At 37.3% G+C, this 15,569-nt stretch overlaps 1 protein-coding gene and 1 pseudogene across 4 annotated transcripts in view; one reads left to right on the forward strand and one right to left on the reverse strand.

Moving 5' to 3' along the window:
• The first annotated feature begins 3,844 nt into the window (after nucleotides 1–3,844).
• Nucleotides 3,845–3,963, forward strand: LOC144615150 (U4 spliceosomal RNA; annotated as a pseudogene).
• Nucleotides 3,964–4,334: 371 nt separating this feature from the next.
• Nucleotides 4,335–15,569, reverse strand: part of TAF2 (TATA-box binding protein associated factor 2) — a 95,828-nt gene continuing 84,593 nt past the window's right edge. For all 4 annotated transcript variants that reach the window (XM_078441460.1, XM_078441459.1, XM_060611223.2 and 1 more), the window contains 2 exons: nucleotides 15,273–15,395; nucleotides 4,335–5,771 (listed from right to left, as the gene is read on the reverse strand). In XM_078441460.1, coding sequence (XP_078297586.1) covers nucleotides 5,509–5,771; nucleotides 15,273–15,395 — 386 coding nt within the window. In that variant the 3' untranslated portion in view covers nucleotides 4,335–5,508. The remainder of the gene's footprint in view (nucleotides 5,772–15,272; nucleotides 15,396–15,569) is intronic.

Consider the following 15,569-nt stretch of genomic DNA (forward strand, 5'->3'; position numbering starts at 1 on the left):
CCAACCCCCTCGCTTATGCTCGGTCTCTCTCCTTCAAAAATAAACAAACATTGAGAAATTAAAAAAAAAAAATTTAGGTTCTGGAAATGATCAAAGTATATGCATAGCTTAGAAGGATTCTATTAGTACATTTTCCTTCTTAGCAAGTATTCCCACATATCCTTCCCCCCTACCCCATTTCCCATTAACATCATACATCACCACGGTTCATCTGTCAAAACTGAAAAACCAACATAGGTACGTGAACGAAACTCCAGAATGTTCTTGGATTTCACGTTTTTTTCACTCATGTTCTGTTCTGATGCAGGATCTAAGCCAGGAAAACTCACTGCACTGTTGTCATATCTCCTTTGTCTCCTCTGGTGCGATAGTCTCTAAGTCATTTGTTTTTCATAAATTTAATAGTTTTGACGAGTAATGGTCAGATATTTTCTAGCGACCCTCAGCTGGGTTTGTCTCATGTTTTTCTCATGAGACTGGGTAGATGGCACTGTGGGGTTTTATACCCACAGCACTACCCTCCTCACATCATCTGAAAGAGGGCATATTATTAACATGACTTACCACTAGTGATGCTTACCATGGCCACTTGGTTAAGGTAGCGTCTGTCAGCTTTTTTTTTTAAGTTTATTTTATTACAGAGTGAGGAAAGAGCACGAGAGCACATGCACACATACGAGCAGGGGAGGGACAGACAGAGGAGAGAATCTCAGGCAGGCTTCCCACTGTTAGCAAGGAGCCCGATAAGCGCTTGAACTGTGAGATCATAACCTGAGCCGAAATCAAATCAAAAGTCGGATCCTTAAATGACTGGGCCATCTAGGTGCCCAGGTCAGCTTTCTTAACTGTCAAGTGACTATTTTCCCCTTTCCATACTCTGTCCTTTGGAAGTGAGTTACTAACTCCAGCTGACAAAGTTGGGGTGCCAGCAGCATATCTGATATGAAGAAATTTCATTTATTTACAGTAAAAGATTGGAGACAGAAGAGATGAGTTAGGAGAGGAGGATGGGAAAATTAAGTAGCTTTCCAACTGTTTACAAGGATTTCAACGTAAGGATGATTGATACTTTGATCACAAATGTCTTTTTAAGGACTTCATTAAGACTTTGGTAGTAAGGTAGCTTCTCCAAATTCTCTCCTTGATAATCAGCCAAAAGAAATAAGACAAGAAACAAATATTGTAAACTTCAACCTTGAAGAAGTTCAAGAAATTTGAAACACAAATCCACAACCTCTGAGGAAGGTCTGCCAAATGCAGACAGCAAATGCTCAGAGATGATAGCCATCCCTGCAGCTCTCGGACAACTTTGGCAAGAGAAAGAAGTCAGAAAAAAGAATAAATTAGAAAATTAACTTTACAAACATTAGAAAGGAGGTAATAAAACTATCATTTAAAGATGTGGATACTTTTAAGTAAACCCCAAGGAATACATTTAAAATGTTACAAACAATGAGAATTTAGTAATGGAGTTGTGATGGTTAATTTTAGGTGTCAACTTGACTGGGCCAAGGGATGCCCAGATAGCCGGTTAAACATGATTTCTGGGTGTGTCCATAAGGGTGGTTCAGAAAGAGATCAGCATTTGAATTGGTTGAATGAGGAAAGCCTATGGCCCTCCCCAGGGTGGATGGGCCTCCTTCAAACTGCTGTTGGGGCTGAGCTCAACAAAACACTAGAGGAAGTTTAAACTCCCCCTCTAGAGTCTGACTCTGAGAGTTGGGACACAGATCTTCTGCTCTCACAGTCTCAGTTCTCAGGACTTCAGACCTACATTGGAATCTACTGTAGGCTCTCTGGCTCTCAGGCCTTTGGACTACACCATTAGCTTTGCTGGGTCTCTAGCATGCTGACAGCAGATTGTAGGACTTCTCAGCCCCCAAAATTGTATCTCGTAACAAATTATGTCAATACCTTATAGCAAACATATGTACATATATATCAAGAACCCCAATTAATGCAATAGCTAAGCAAAAAATCAGCATAAAATAACTATTCATTTATAGAATACCAAACATAAAAAATAAACTACCTTATAATGAAGTTAAAAGAATTATACTGGAGTGCCTGGGTGGCTCTGTCAGTTAGTTGAGTGTCCAACTCTTGATTTCAGCTCAGATCATGATCTCACGGTTCGGTTCATGGGTTCAAGCCCAGCATCGAGATGTGTGCTGCCAGCACGGAGCCTGCTTTGGACTCTCTGTCTCCCTCTCTCTCAAAAATAAACATTTAGAAAAAAACTATACTAATAGATAGTAACACCAACATCACTAATTGAAATAATCAACATCAAGATACCAATTCTAGGTTAACTCTTGATTTAACACACAACCAATACCCAGTACAAAAACAATTTCATGGAGAGACTAAAAACTGATTCAAGATTCACATAGAAAAATAAAGCCACAAAAATGTCAAATTACAGGGATGGAAAATCTATCAGCAGACGACAGGAATTGGGTGGTGGGGTAGCTGATGTTCCAGGGCCAGCAAAAGGGAATTCTGCAGTGATGAAACTATGGTGGTTAGATGTAAAAGTCTAAGCATTTATCAAGCCCATAAAAATGTATACAAGAATTGAGTTTTACTATGTATAAATTAGTGAGTCAACCAGAAAAAGGAAATAACCCACAAGAACAGAAAAAAAAAAAAAAAGTGATGAAGGGAGACTAGTTCTATCCTATCAAAACATCACTGTGCTACAATGATCTAATCAGTGTGGTGCTGGCAGATGAATGGACAGATCCATGAAACCAGCTACAAAGTCCAGAAATGGACCCAAATAATTAGAGAATTAGTACTAGTATGTAATACTTAAAATTTAGAGAGAAAAGGAATTTTATTTTAACTTAAAAAAATTTTTTTTGTTTTACAAATATTTATTTTTGCAGGAGAGAAAGACAGAGCATGAGCAGGGGAGGAGCAGAAAGAGAGGGAGTCACAGAATCTGAACCAGGCTCAAGGCTCTGAGCTGTCAGCACAAAGCCCGACGTGGGGCTTAAACTCATGAACCACGAGATCATGACCTGAGCCAAGGTCAGATGCTTACCCGAATGAGCCACCCAGGCACCCTCTTTTTAATAACTTTTTTTAAAGTAAACTCTACATCCAACGTGGAACTTGAATTCACAACTCTTAAAATCAAGAGTCACAGGTCCTACTGACTGAACCAGCCAGGGACCCCGTAAAGACAGAGTTTTAAATACACAGTGTTGGGTAGCATTCTGGAAGGAAAAAAAAAAAAAAGTTGGATCTCTACCTCCTATTTTCTATCAAAATAAATTCCAGATGGATTCTAGCTGGATAGAAACCTGAAACATAAAACTTTAAAACCAAGAGAAAAGCTGGGAGAATTCTTTTATAATCATGGAATAAGAAAGACCTTTGTTAGTATGACACAAAATGTGTTGTCATAAAAGATAAACTATACCAAAATTAAAAATTTCTACAAATATCATTTTTTTAAACAATGTATATACCGTATAGAAACATGTATAGACTAGCTCTGGAAAGATGCTTGTAATACTGCCAACACAGACCGCTTCTGGGGGACACTGGGGAGATTCCACGAGAACTCTGCATTGTTTGTGTATCATTACATAGTTCAGAACTAGGAATGATTCCTGTATTGTCTGCTTCTAACCATCAACTTAAGTAAACGAAAGCCTGCCATGACAAAATGTTCTTCCCAAGAAACATCCACTATAAATATCCAGTTTAGAAATAACATACATAACATACAGTTCCTACATAATGCTGGATATACAAGAGGTCCTCAGGTTATAAAGGTGGCTGGTATTTGTCACCTCTTCCTACAACACTAATTACTTTGAAATATATCCTTAGCTTTGCGCAGTGGCAGTATCGTAGCCAATGAGGTTTATCCGAGGCGCGATTATTGCTAATTGAAATATATCCTTACAATTTTCAAAGCTGGGAATTCTCTATATGGTACCACTGCACACCATGATGTAAAATATTCCATTTTCCAAAAATAATTTCAGTTGGGCAACACTCAATTGGAATCTTTAAATAACTGCCATTTAGGCCCTTTGACATCTGACCACACTCCTTTTGCTCTTAAGACTCCAGGTCAACTGCACTGCCTTACAACTCCTGAACACGTATCTGCTTTCCTCCATCCTTTTGAAAAAACACCGTTTCTTCCACTGAGATAACTTTCCCCATCTCTATTATAATCATTCTTCCTAGCAAGGCCAGCTCAAATCCTGCCTATCTATAAAGCCTGCAGAGAGCTTTGGGGCCAGGTACATTATATACGTACACAAGGAGAAAGGTAACAAAAGAGATAAAAAGATACAAAGGGAGAATGGTCAATTTAAAAAGTTATTTATTAAACAAGTTAAATGCAACTAAAAGTATATTTAAAAGCCCAACATTATTGGATCCCATTGAAATATTTATTCCGGAAGAAGTATTTTGTCAAACTAATGATAAGAGAAATGATAAAAATGGAACAGGTATGAAAAACATTTTTAAACAATAAAGCACATGGTAAATTCAGAAATAAAAACACACAAACGTACAAACTATTTGAGTATGAAACCAAAATGTTTCATATTTCTAAATGTTTCTGGTATACTCACATGAGGGCTGACTTGTCTGAGTTAATAAACACCATGTAAACACCTTTTTAAGGTATCAGACTTTGTCTTCTATAGAAATAATTTTAGATTATGTGTTGGGTGTGTAAACTGTCCACATTTAGCAAACATATCCTACATATGAACATATTCACTTATACTTAATGAAAAAAAGAACTTATAATTTAAATATCTTGATTTGAGAACCGTGGATTTGATAGTTCTATTAAATTCCAACATCATAATCACCGAATGCACTATCAAAAAAGCTATTAAAAAAAATTTTTTTTTAAAGAGCTGCTTTTGAAAATTTCAGTATTTTAGGGCAAAAGAAAATACCATGTATTCTTGTTCACAAATTCTGATGTTTGGCCTCTATGGTTAACACAAAAAATACCATGTAATAAAGAAGATTCCTATAGAAAAGCCTCAGTCTCTTTCAGTAGTTCCAAATAGTGTTATACAGTATTTCACTGGAAACAGTGGTTTCACCACAGATCTGGCAGTAGCTTCTGTTTAAAACATAACTTTGCCCCAAAGCATCCATCAAAGACTTCAAAACATAATTGATTTTGGCAGTCCACACGAAGACCATAATGTGGATGGTAACTGCCAGTGGATACGAGGGCCTTTAGGAAGTCTGAGGTGTGTGTGTGTGTGTGTGTGTTCTCAGGAGGAAATGGGGTGAAAATGGTTTATTCAGAAGTGTAAAACGTTTTTCTAATTAGATCTCAATTGCATAAAAACCACAAATCAAATGTTTAGAACTTCCATGGATTCTGAATGAGAAAGGCAACAATTTTTTTTGTCTCTCTGCTTCCTTTTATCATTCTTTACAGAGGACAAAGCTTTAGTTATATATATTCTTCTGGACACTGAGGGAAAGGTCTCCTCTGTCCCCTTCTCAGTCTGAAAGAGAAGGAGAACGAATGGACCTGCCGCTGGCAGGGCTGGAGAAAGTGAAAGGCTCTTTGTCCTTCTCTTTACTATCATGCTTGTGCTTGTGCTTATGCTTATGTTTGTGCTTCTTCTTCTTTTTCTTGTGTTCATGGTGATGGTGGTGATGGTGGTCACTGTGTTTGGAGGACGCGGATTCCTTAGTAAACACTGAGAGTGGAGCTGTTGCAGCTGGATGCATACTCATCTCCAAAGGTGACTGTTCTTTACCTTCAAAATTAAAAACATCCAAATGAATTCCTGATGATCACAAGGAAAGTGAAATGAAAGTAAGAGGGAGCTGAGGACAGTATAGAAAAGAGGGACTCCTCCTCGGGTGCCTGGGGGGCTCAGTTGGTTAAGTGTCCAACTTCGGCTCAGGTCATGATCTTACAGTTTGTGAGTTCGAGCCCCGTGTCGGGCTCTGTGCTGACAGCTCAGAGCCTGGAGCCTGTTCTGGATTCTGTCTCTCCCTCTCTCTCTGCCCTTCCCATGCTCATGCTCTGTCTCTCTCTCAATAATAAATAAATGTTTAAAAAAAAATTTTTAAAAAGGGACTCTTAAGTGTTTATCACTTCCACAGGAATCATCAGGAATGGGAGAAGTACATAAATAAGGCATTCAATTAGTCACATGCAGGTAAGTGTTCAGCACTGTGGCCAGGAAACTGAATATTAATTCCTTACAGTTTATACAAATTATGATATATACCAGTGTGTTACCAAACCATCCTCTCAAAGTTAATGTTAAAGTATTATTAGGCAACAATAATGATTACACGTGTTGCAAGTTAAGACCCACATTCATCCTTCAACTGTAGCTCCTTTAACTGTAGTTCAACCCTACGGTTTTGGGGGTGAAATGGCAGTACTTTGTTTTTGCCACCTCAAGAACCACTTATACACACAAAAACGTGTTATGCTAGTTAGGGATAATGATGTCTCAGCAAAAATCAAATTTCTCTAGTTCCTTATGGTAATTTCTGGGGATAGGCAAAAGTGCACTCTTTAAATAGATTCAGTACACACAGCTTACAAAACCCAGAAAAAGCCAGGAGTCTATAAAGGGAACATCTCTACTTAAAGACAAAAGAGAAGTGTCACAAAGAGAAAGACAGAGAGAGAGAGAGACAGACAGAGAGAGAAGAGAGAGAGAGAGAGAAAGTGAATGAGAATGAGGAGACCTGTGCTCTTGAACAGATTCTGCTATTAACACTCAGCTCGCATTTTCTTTTTTTTTTATCTCACCTAAAAAACAGATCAAACGTTTTGGAAGGTTCTTTCCATTTCTAACATTTTATCAGTCTAGGAATTGACAATAATAGTTCTCGGACTGTAGCGTACAACAATTTCTTGCTTTCTCCAGATGCTGCGATCCCTGCGACGTGCCCTGGGAAAGAGTTCTCTCTGTATTACTGGAGACTAATGGTACTACTTTATATGCTGCCAGCCAAGAAAAAAAGCCTAAGAATCATCTCCAATACCCTCCTTTCTAAATCTAGGTGGCTACAAAATCTCATTGGTTTTCACTTACAAATATCTCCTACATCTGCCTCCATCCTGTCCGCAACTGTATTAATTCAGACCACCTCACCTCATCTGGGTTACAGGACTAGTCTCCTGTTAACTGCTCCTCGTGCCTGACGTGTCTTCTACTCAAATCCACACTTTACACAGCTGCGCAGCAGCGGTTCTCATCCAGGGGTGATTCTGTCCCTGGGGGTTATTTGGGAATATCTGGAGACACTTTTGTTGTCACCCCGAGGTAGGGTCAGGGGAGGAAGTGTTACTAGCATCCCACTGGTAGAGCCGAGGGATGCCCAGGACAGCTCCGACAGGAAATTCTCATGACCAAAATGTCAATAGTGTTCAGGTTGGAAAACCCTGCTGCATAGTGATCTTCCTAAAAACAAAGCTATTTATAATTATCTGCTTTAAAACTCACTTGGTTGTTAAGAAACAAACAAAAAATAACCAAAAAACTCCAACTCAGTTGGTTCTACCAACAGAATAAAAGCAAAAACTCCTTGGGCTCCAGTGCAGCAATTTCTAAAAAATATGTAAGTTTTATTCAAAGTAGCTAAAAAACCAAATTTTCACTAAAATGGACTTCCAAGCAAGTTTTTTTTTTTCAAGTAAATTCTCCACACTAATTTTGACCCAAACTAGCCCCAAACCATAGTTCTTACCAAAACAGGCATCACTGCCGAAGCTTTCTAAAAATCAGTTCCAGCACTAATTTTACTGACAGGTTTTACAATCTGTCTTGAACTTACCATTCTAGCCTTATCTTCCACTATCCCTTTCTATGTGCTCTAGGGTAGCCCTTTCATAACGGTGTATTTGTAAATGCTATTCCCCTACGCGTGAAATGCACTTCCCTTACTTCCCTGACTCTCAGATTTATTTAACAGGTATCAGGAACTGCATGGGAACTGGGGAAAACAGTGATGACCTGGACAGATCTCAGTCCTCCTGGAGTCTACAAACTAGCCAACAGGAAAGTAACTGAATAAGTACACCCAAGTAATAAAGAGACAAACACAGAGTGAACCAGTAGCAAAACGGGAGACTTAAATTAGCTGTGGGGGGATCAGAGGCAAACTTCCCCAAGGAAATAATGTTTAAATGGTAACCTAAAGTAGACAAAAGAAAACAACAACCACAAAAATTTAGACTTCCTAATAATTTAAAACTTAGCTCAAATGTCATTTCTTTAGGAAGTTTTCCCCCAACTGTGCAAACAGAATCGGTTCTTTCACGTTCCCACAACGTAATACATAAAGCAAGTCAAGGCAGAGAGAACTGAAGTGAGTTGCCCAAGGTGGCATCGGCGGGTCTGAGCCACAAACCCAAAGAACGTGACTGCAGAGTCTGTGCCCGAGGGCACATCGCAGACAGGACACTGTAGCACCTCTTTTTACCTCTGGGTCTCTTCCATCAGACTCAGAGCATCTGGAGAACAAGGAGTCTGTCTGTCTTTTTAATTTTTGTATCCCAGTGTGTCACACAGTGTCCAACATCCCCTACATCTCACCTCCCCACCCCTGCCAAAGCTTGCTAAACAAATGAGTGAATGAATAGCAGAAATATTTAACTGTTGCGTTCCTTTTAGATAGGATGTCAGGTGAGCTTAGTCCATCTAAGTGTAATCTGAAGGTCATCAATTTTGAAGGGAGAGGGATAAAGCACAGAAACTATACTTCCTTTGTGCCAGGCACTGTTCCAGTATTTCAGAATAGATGAACAAGTCAGACAAAGTTCTTGTCCTCACAGATTATTCAAATAATGTATGTATTAACTATTAAAAATCATATTTTTATATTCATAATGTTTTTGGTAAAGATAACACTAACAATAATGCATAAACTAATTATAGAGATTATATATATACAAAAGCAAGTTTAGGGATCTGTATCTTTTGCCATAATCGCTAGCTACCCAGATAGTATTCAGAAAATGATAAATTTTGAGGGAGATCTGATTTAGATTATCAGCCAAATATGCCACTATATGATTTTAATTTAGGTTTTAATTGAAGTACATGACTATGTTTCCAATTCTATAAATATGGGAAAATGGGTCCATACCTAACAGGACACAGAGCCAGATGACAAGGAGAAGTGATAACAGACTTTAAAAGTCTCAAGAAAAAATGCCTTCAGATCCTACCTCATTATTTAATCAGTCTACAACAACAGACTCTGCAGCCTTCCAATTGGCTGTCTGCACTAAGAGTCTGCATTAAGAGTCTGAGGTCCTCTTCTACACTGAGAGAAGTTTCATCATCCAATCCTAAATACCTTCCAACCTACTTGGATTGCAGAAAAGCCAATAATTACATTGGAAACTGTACTTCTCAGCAGAGGCAACTGCCAAATGGACAACCAAGTGTACTTGGGCGTACTCTTTTCCAAGGAATACTTACAACCACTTCAAAAGTAAATCCAATCTCTTATATTTTGCACTAAAGATACACTGACTATAAATCTTGCATGTCTCTTGATTTGTATTTAGTCTATTCTTAAGACAATGGATTAGCTAGATCCAAAGATAAGGGTGTTAGGAACAAGGGCTCCTAGGACAAATGGCTGATCTTAGGTCTGGGCAGAATATTTACAAGACGAACCTAAAACATCTGGTATGACAGCAAGGAAGTTAAATTCTTCTCAACAGACCCAAGAGTCAATTTAAGAGTTTCTCACTGTCCAAAGATGGGATAATTTGAATACTGATAAGGACAATAATTGTAATGAACTGGAACTAACAGATCACCATTGGAGGATATAGTTGGCCAACTCATTTTTTGGAAAATTATTAAATAAAAAGAGAAGCTATTATCTTTCTCTTCTCATATGATCTATATGCCATACCACTGGATAATAATAAATGAGGGGGATTTTTGCTTTATAGAAATAAACCAGTTCATAAACAAAAATGGAAAGATATGGGGTACCTGGGTGGCTCAGTCAGTTGAGTGTCTGACTCTTGATTTCAGCTCAGGTCATGATCTCACAGTTCTTGGGTTTGAACCCTGTGTTGGGCTCTGCGCTCTCAGCACAGATTAGGATTCTCTCTCTCTCCCTCTCTCTGCCCCTCCCTCCCCCACCCCTCCTTCAAAAGGAAGGAAGGAAAGAAGGAAGGAAGGAAGGAAGGAAGGAAGGAAGGAAGGAAAAGAGAAAGAAAGAAAGAAAGAAAGAAAGAAAGAAAGAAAGAAAGAAAAGGAAAGAGAGAGAAAGAAAGAAAGAAAATGTATTAGAATATCACCATCATGCAAGCCTTAATGAAATAATGGATCTGGGCCTTAAACATCTTAGTGGCTAACATCATAAAAAAGTCGACCAGGCACTGTATGCTTCCACATGGAAGAATAAACCACCATCTATAAATCTAAATCCAATTAAGCTTCTATATCCAACTATAAATTTACATCAAATAAAGACTCTATCAAACACGTTAATTATACCATGGGTAAACAATTAGCAAAACACAAGAATTGAAAACTACAGATCAAAAGCCTGGTTCCTTTAACAAAAATACATTGTAAAAGGGGAGAAAAGAGAGAAAAAGATAAACTTAAAACTTTAAATTTAAAAAGATGTAAAGGACATTATCAGCCAATTACAATGTGTACACCTTATGTGGACACTGATTCAAAAAATAAAGTATTAAAAGTAAATATCAGAATAATGACAGAAGTCAATTGAAATTTAAATACTGACTAGGTATTTAATAATACAAAAAATATCTGTTAATTTTTTAAAGTATAAGAATATTACTGTGGTTATGATTTTTTAAAGTCCTTATCTTTTAGAGATATATACTAAGTTATTTATGAATGAAGTGATGACATGTGGGATTTGTTTCAAAAGAATCATTAGGGTAAGAGTACAGATTATAGAAGATCGACCATGAGTTGATCACTGCAGAAGCTGAGTGATGGATACATGGGGGTTTGTTAAACTAGTCTGACTCCTTCACAGTTTTCCACAAAAAAAGTGTTTTTTAAAAAGGAGAAGTTAAGGCAATTAGGCACTATCTGTGAAAATGTTAAATGCCCATATTCTGTGAGTTAGAATGTTCATTTCTCGAAATTTATCGCACAAATGTGGTCATGCATATGTGCAAACACACGTATGAAAAATATTCACCAGAATAGTAACAACAGAACATCTGATAAAACCTAATGTTACTATACCACCACCATCAATAAACTTTAGCTCTTAAGTTTTCATCTATTATACACAATACATATTTTTTTGTTTGCTTAATCTCTGTCTTTCCTAGATCATTTTTCCCAGGTATAATCCAAGGTGATATAAAAGTACAATTTCCTTCCCATGTGGAACTGTATTAACAGTCAGATTTGGGACACACAGGAGCTTACTTTCACACTAGCTTGAGATCACCTATGGAATCGCTCCTGGGGAAAAATGCACACATTACCATCCCCATGACACATTTACACACATAGTTTCACATATCATTTCAGGGGTTTACAAGATGCCTGGGAACTTGAGGCCCACCCAAGGTGAGGGCCACTCATTTTTAACCTAAAGAAAGCCCTCTTATTTAGTGACCTGAAATACATGTGTCTATGATAGCACACATATCAAAAAAAGGAGATATATATAATTCAGAATATTATATCTTCCTATTTCATGTTATATGAAAAGAACAAAACAGATGTTCTGTTTTGTTGTTCTACCCAACATAAAATTGTTCCTAGAGATCTAGTAAAATGCACTACGGATAAGGATTTTAGCTGCAGTCAATTTAACAAATGCAAAATAAACTGAAAGAGGTACTTAATATAAGCTTAATGTGGAAGCTTTTCAGTCATCTGATTAAAGTGCTAGTAATAGTGAATAATCTGCTAATTCTCTTAAATTCATTCACATTACGTGTCTGCGTGAACTTAACACAGAACTTGCAGTTTTTATTAGGAAAAGTGCAGTCTGGTCTTGGATTCTTGAGATCATTGTAAAAAATGAAGTGTAAAACTTTATCACTACAATTTAAGCAAAAACAATATCAATGTCTATTTTTCATATTAGAGTTTCAAAAGAAAGAACTAGGACTCTCAAGATTTTTTGTGGGGGCGAGGGGGTAGACTTCATGCACTGGAATAGTGCTTTTCTGACTTCTGCAAGAAGGTGTTACATAATACAGCAGCCCCAACTAAGCAGGAACACTCCTTTTCTTCCCCACAAAACCACTAAGGATTTCCCTCTGCTCCATGCCTGTCACTCTTCCTCTGTGCTCCATCACTAGAAGCCCTCGAGCAAGTCAGGAGGCAGACATGATGAAGCCTTTGCAGAGCTGGACAGGGGCTGCGGTAGTAGCAGAGGACATGGGAATTACACAGCCCTTGCTCCATATTCCTTCCTCACCTCAGCAGAGGGAAAGGTCACGATGGAAGAAGGAAAATTCCTCTGCCACTTCTGCTTTCTTACCCGCAAATGGCTTAACCTATATATCACCCCTAAAATATTCTTCTATCATATGCATGGAAAGAGAAAACTGGAGGGAAAAAGAGCGACAAGGAAACCAGGACCTGTCCTGCTACCTTAGTTCCCACCTCTTCTTTATCCTACCTACACTCCCATTCCTTTTCTATCCCCCTACCCCCTAAGATGACATCTGAAACACATTCCAGTTCTCAATTATCATCTTGTTTGCTGGCTCTAAGGGAGCCATCTCAGAATTCATCTCAGCTCAAATAAAGGAAGCAGGGGTCCCAATCTCAAAAGTCTTGGACTTTAGGAGATAGCACAAATGATGTAATTTAAAGTACAATACTAAGTGCACCACAAATGGAACCAACAAAATGGAAAGCACATCACTCCCTAAGAGGACCTCTCACTTAACTCTTTCTCAAGAGAAGCTGGAAATCCAGATTTTTATGTGTAATCTCTTTTTAGTCAACTACTTCAAACATTTTTGCAAGACTTCTACTGACCAAGTAAAAGATGCCTCAGCTGGATGTGTTGAATAAGGCCCCAAGTAAGACCCATTTATGAACTCTAATCTAGAATCCCTTAGAGAATTAAGAGAGGTCACAGCTTCCCTTACACTGGTTCTATGCTTCCTCTCCTGAGCCCTCCACTCAAAACGTCACGCCAGGCTAGCTAGTGCAGCAAGAGACGCCGGCTCCTTCTGGGGGAGGCAGGAAGAGAGGAAGGAGAGGAGGTTCCTGTTTTACTGCCAACTGTATTTGGGTTAGGTTGAAGCTGTGTTCCTAACATTCCAAAAGATGGAGCTCTAAGCACCCTCTCAGAAACATTGTTATACACAGTGGCTAGGTTGATACTTTTGCCCTTCCTGTATGGTATATGTTGGCTAGTTTGGGAAAGTTACCTATCAAATATAACAATGTGTCTATGGGAAAACCATATTTAGAATTACAAAATAAATACATGTACAAAGAATTGTTTAAAAACTACACCACTTGTAAAATGAAGGTTTTCTAAATTCCAGTAATATCATTATTGACTTTTAAGACTTGCTTAATGGACACAGGGTGTTGAAAAGCATAAATACATTTAAAGAAAATTACAAAGGCATACTAAAAAGTATATTCACAATTAAGTTTTACAGATCAGTACAAATAATATACTGATATACATTTTGCCTCATTACGTAAAAGGGTCCTAGCAACCAAAGCTAAAATTTTAATACTTTCTCATTCCCCACCATTAGCCCTAGATCTCCTCCCCAATCTTCCCACATGATGTCATGAGAACTGTAAGACTATAGAGATTCCAAAAAAGGTAAAAATATGTTTTTTAAAGCAATATGGAACTATGATACAAATGTGCACATTAGTAAGCACAAAAGGTGTTAAGATTTGCTTCTACATTGGTTAGTTTAAGAAAAAACAAACAAAAATATTCAGATTCTTTTCTGGAACAGCAAGCAATACATTGGGCTGCTAGGATTCAGACAGAAGTTTTTCATTTTTTAAAAGCATGGAGGACAGGCAGAACCATCACTCTTAAACTATATCAAAGGGTTTGAAATGCCCGGAGCTTTATTGTTTTTAAAAATGTGGGAAATTTTTCATGTCCAGTAAAGTTTTAATAAGTATAACGATAAAAGCAAAATTACACCAAAATCAAAAACAAAACCAAGAAAATACAAAACTGGCAAGGGCCAAGAAATGTCAAAATTCACTTATCAAAGTAAATGATAAAGTCTCCAGCTGATTTCTTTCTGAAATAAATTTTGTATGAATCTTACAATAAATGCATAAAGCACACAAAGAGACAGAAACAACCAACAGTCTGGGGTCTCAATACCAAAATATTCTGAGATGTTGCTTTGGTTTGAATTAATCACAGCTGATCCTTAAGCTCCTCAAATCAATAAACAGTTACTCTTTTGTTTATATCATAAAAACATGGGTTATATAAACAAGATCCATCTGTTGGAATCTTAAAGCCTGACAAATGAGTTTTGGAAAAACTATTCTTTAAAAATGATTTTGCTTATGTATCTCATTTTCACTCCCTGTTCCCTCAAAACTTCAGGACTGAATCTTTGTTCAACAGTCCTGAATGCTTATTCCTTATCTAGATTACGATCTTTTTTTTTTTTTTTCTGTAAGCAACAGAAGAACCAGAGAACCAGAGTAAGCAGAAGAAAATGTAAATCAGAATAGGTAACAAACACATGTGAACTGAATAACCTTTCATAAAATTAAGTCCAATTTGTATTTAATAATTTAAAAGACAGAGTATCTTAGTTTTCTAGTATAGCATCGAGTCTTCATGACTGACCATGGATGACCAATTGTAAAACTTTCAGGGGGAGAGGAAAAAGAGAAATAAGTGGTTGACATTTGCATTTTATAAAAGTAAAAAAGGCACAGATTTAATGGTTTCTACTGAAGTTGGCATTTTTCATGTTATAATATTCTAAGAAAAAGTACCGCAAGGCAGAACCACAATGGGTATTTTTAAATGCTTATGAGGGATGATTTTTTCCCCCTCCTTCCTACTCATCTCATTTCCAAATTTTATGTAATAGGAGTGCATTATTTTCAAATAGTAAAAAGTCTAATTTAAAATATTCTTTATGTTAGATAATACAAAGTCAACATGTTGCAAGAAAAGCAAGTCCTTAGATCTGTATTTTTCACGTATTTTTTTTAAGTTGATAAAACTTTATAAAGTTTGTAAATTTGTCCTTGAGTAAAATAATAACAATAAAATATTAATAATAATTTCACCTGTTCCCTTCCGTGTAAGTTCCATGCTCCACTGGGGTTTCGTGGGAGGTGTGCCATCACAGCCTGATGAGTGTTGGGGTACTAAAGCAGATCGGGAGCTAGCTGGACGATATTTAGAAAGCCCTAAAATGCCAAAGAGGGAAAAGAGGAATTTATTTCTTGGTTTACCAAAAGAAGAAAAAAGCCTGACGTTTTTTCATAAGTTAACCTTAAAACCAGAAACAGTTCAACAATAGAATTGTAATAATAAAAAGAATACTACCAACTACTAAAAATCTCACTTGATTTTAATCCTTT

This window comes from Panthera onca, chromosome F2 (assembly GCF_046562875.1).
Source record: "Panthera onca isolate mPanOnc1 chromosome F2, mPanOnc1 haplotype 2, whole genome shotgun sequence".
In the NCBI taxonomy this organism is placed as follows: domain Eukaryota; kingdom Metazoa; phylum Chordata; class Mammalia; order Carnivora; family Felidae; genus Panthera; species Panthera onca.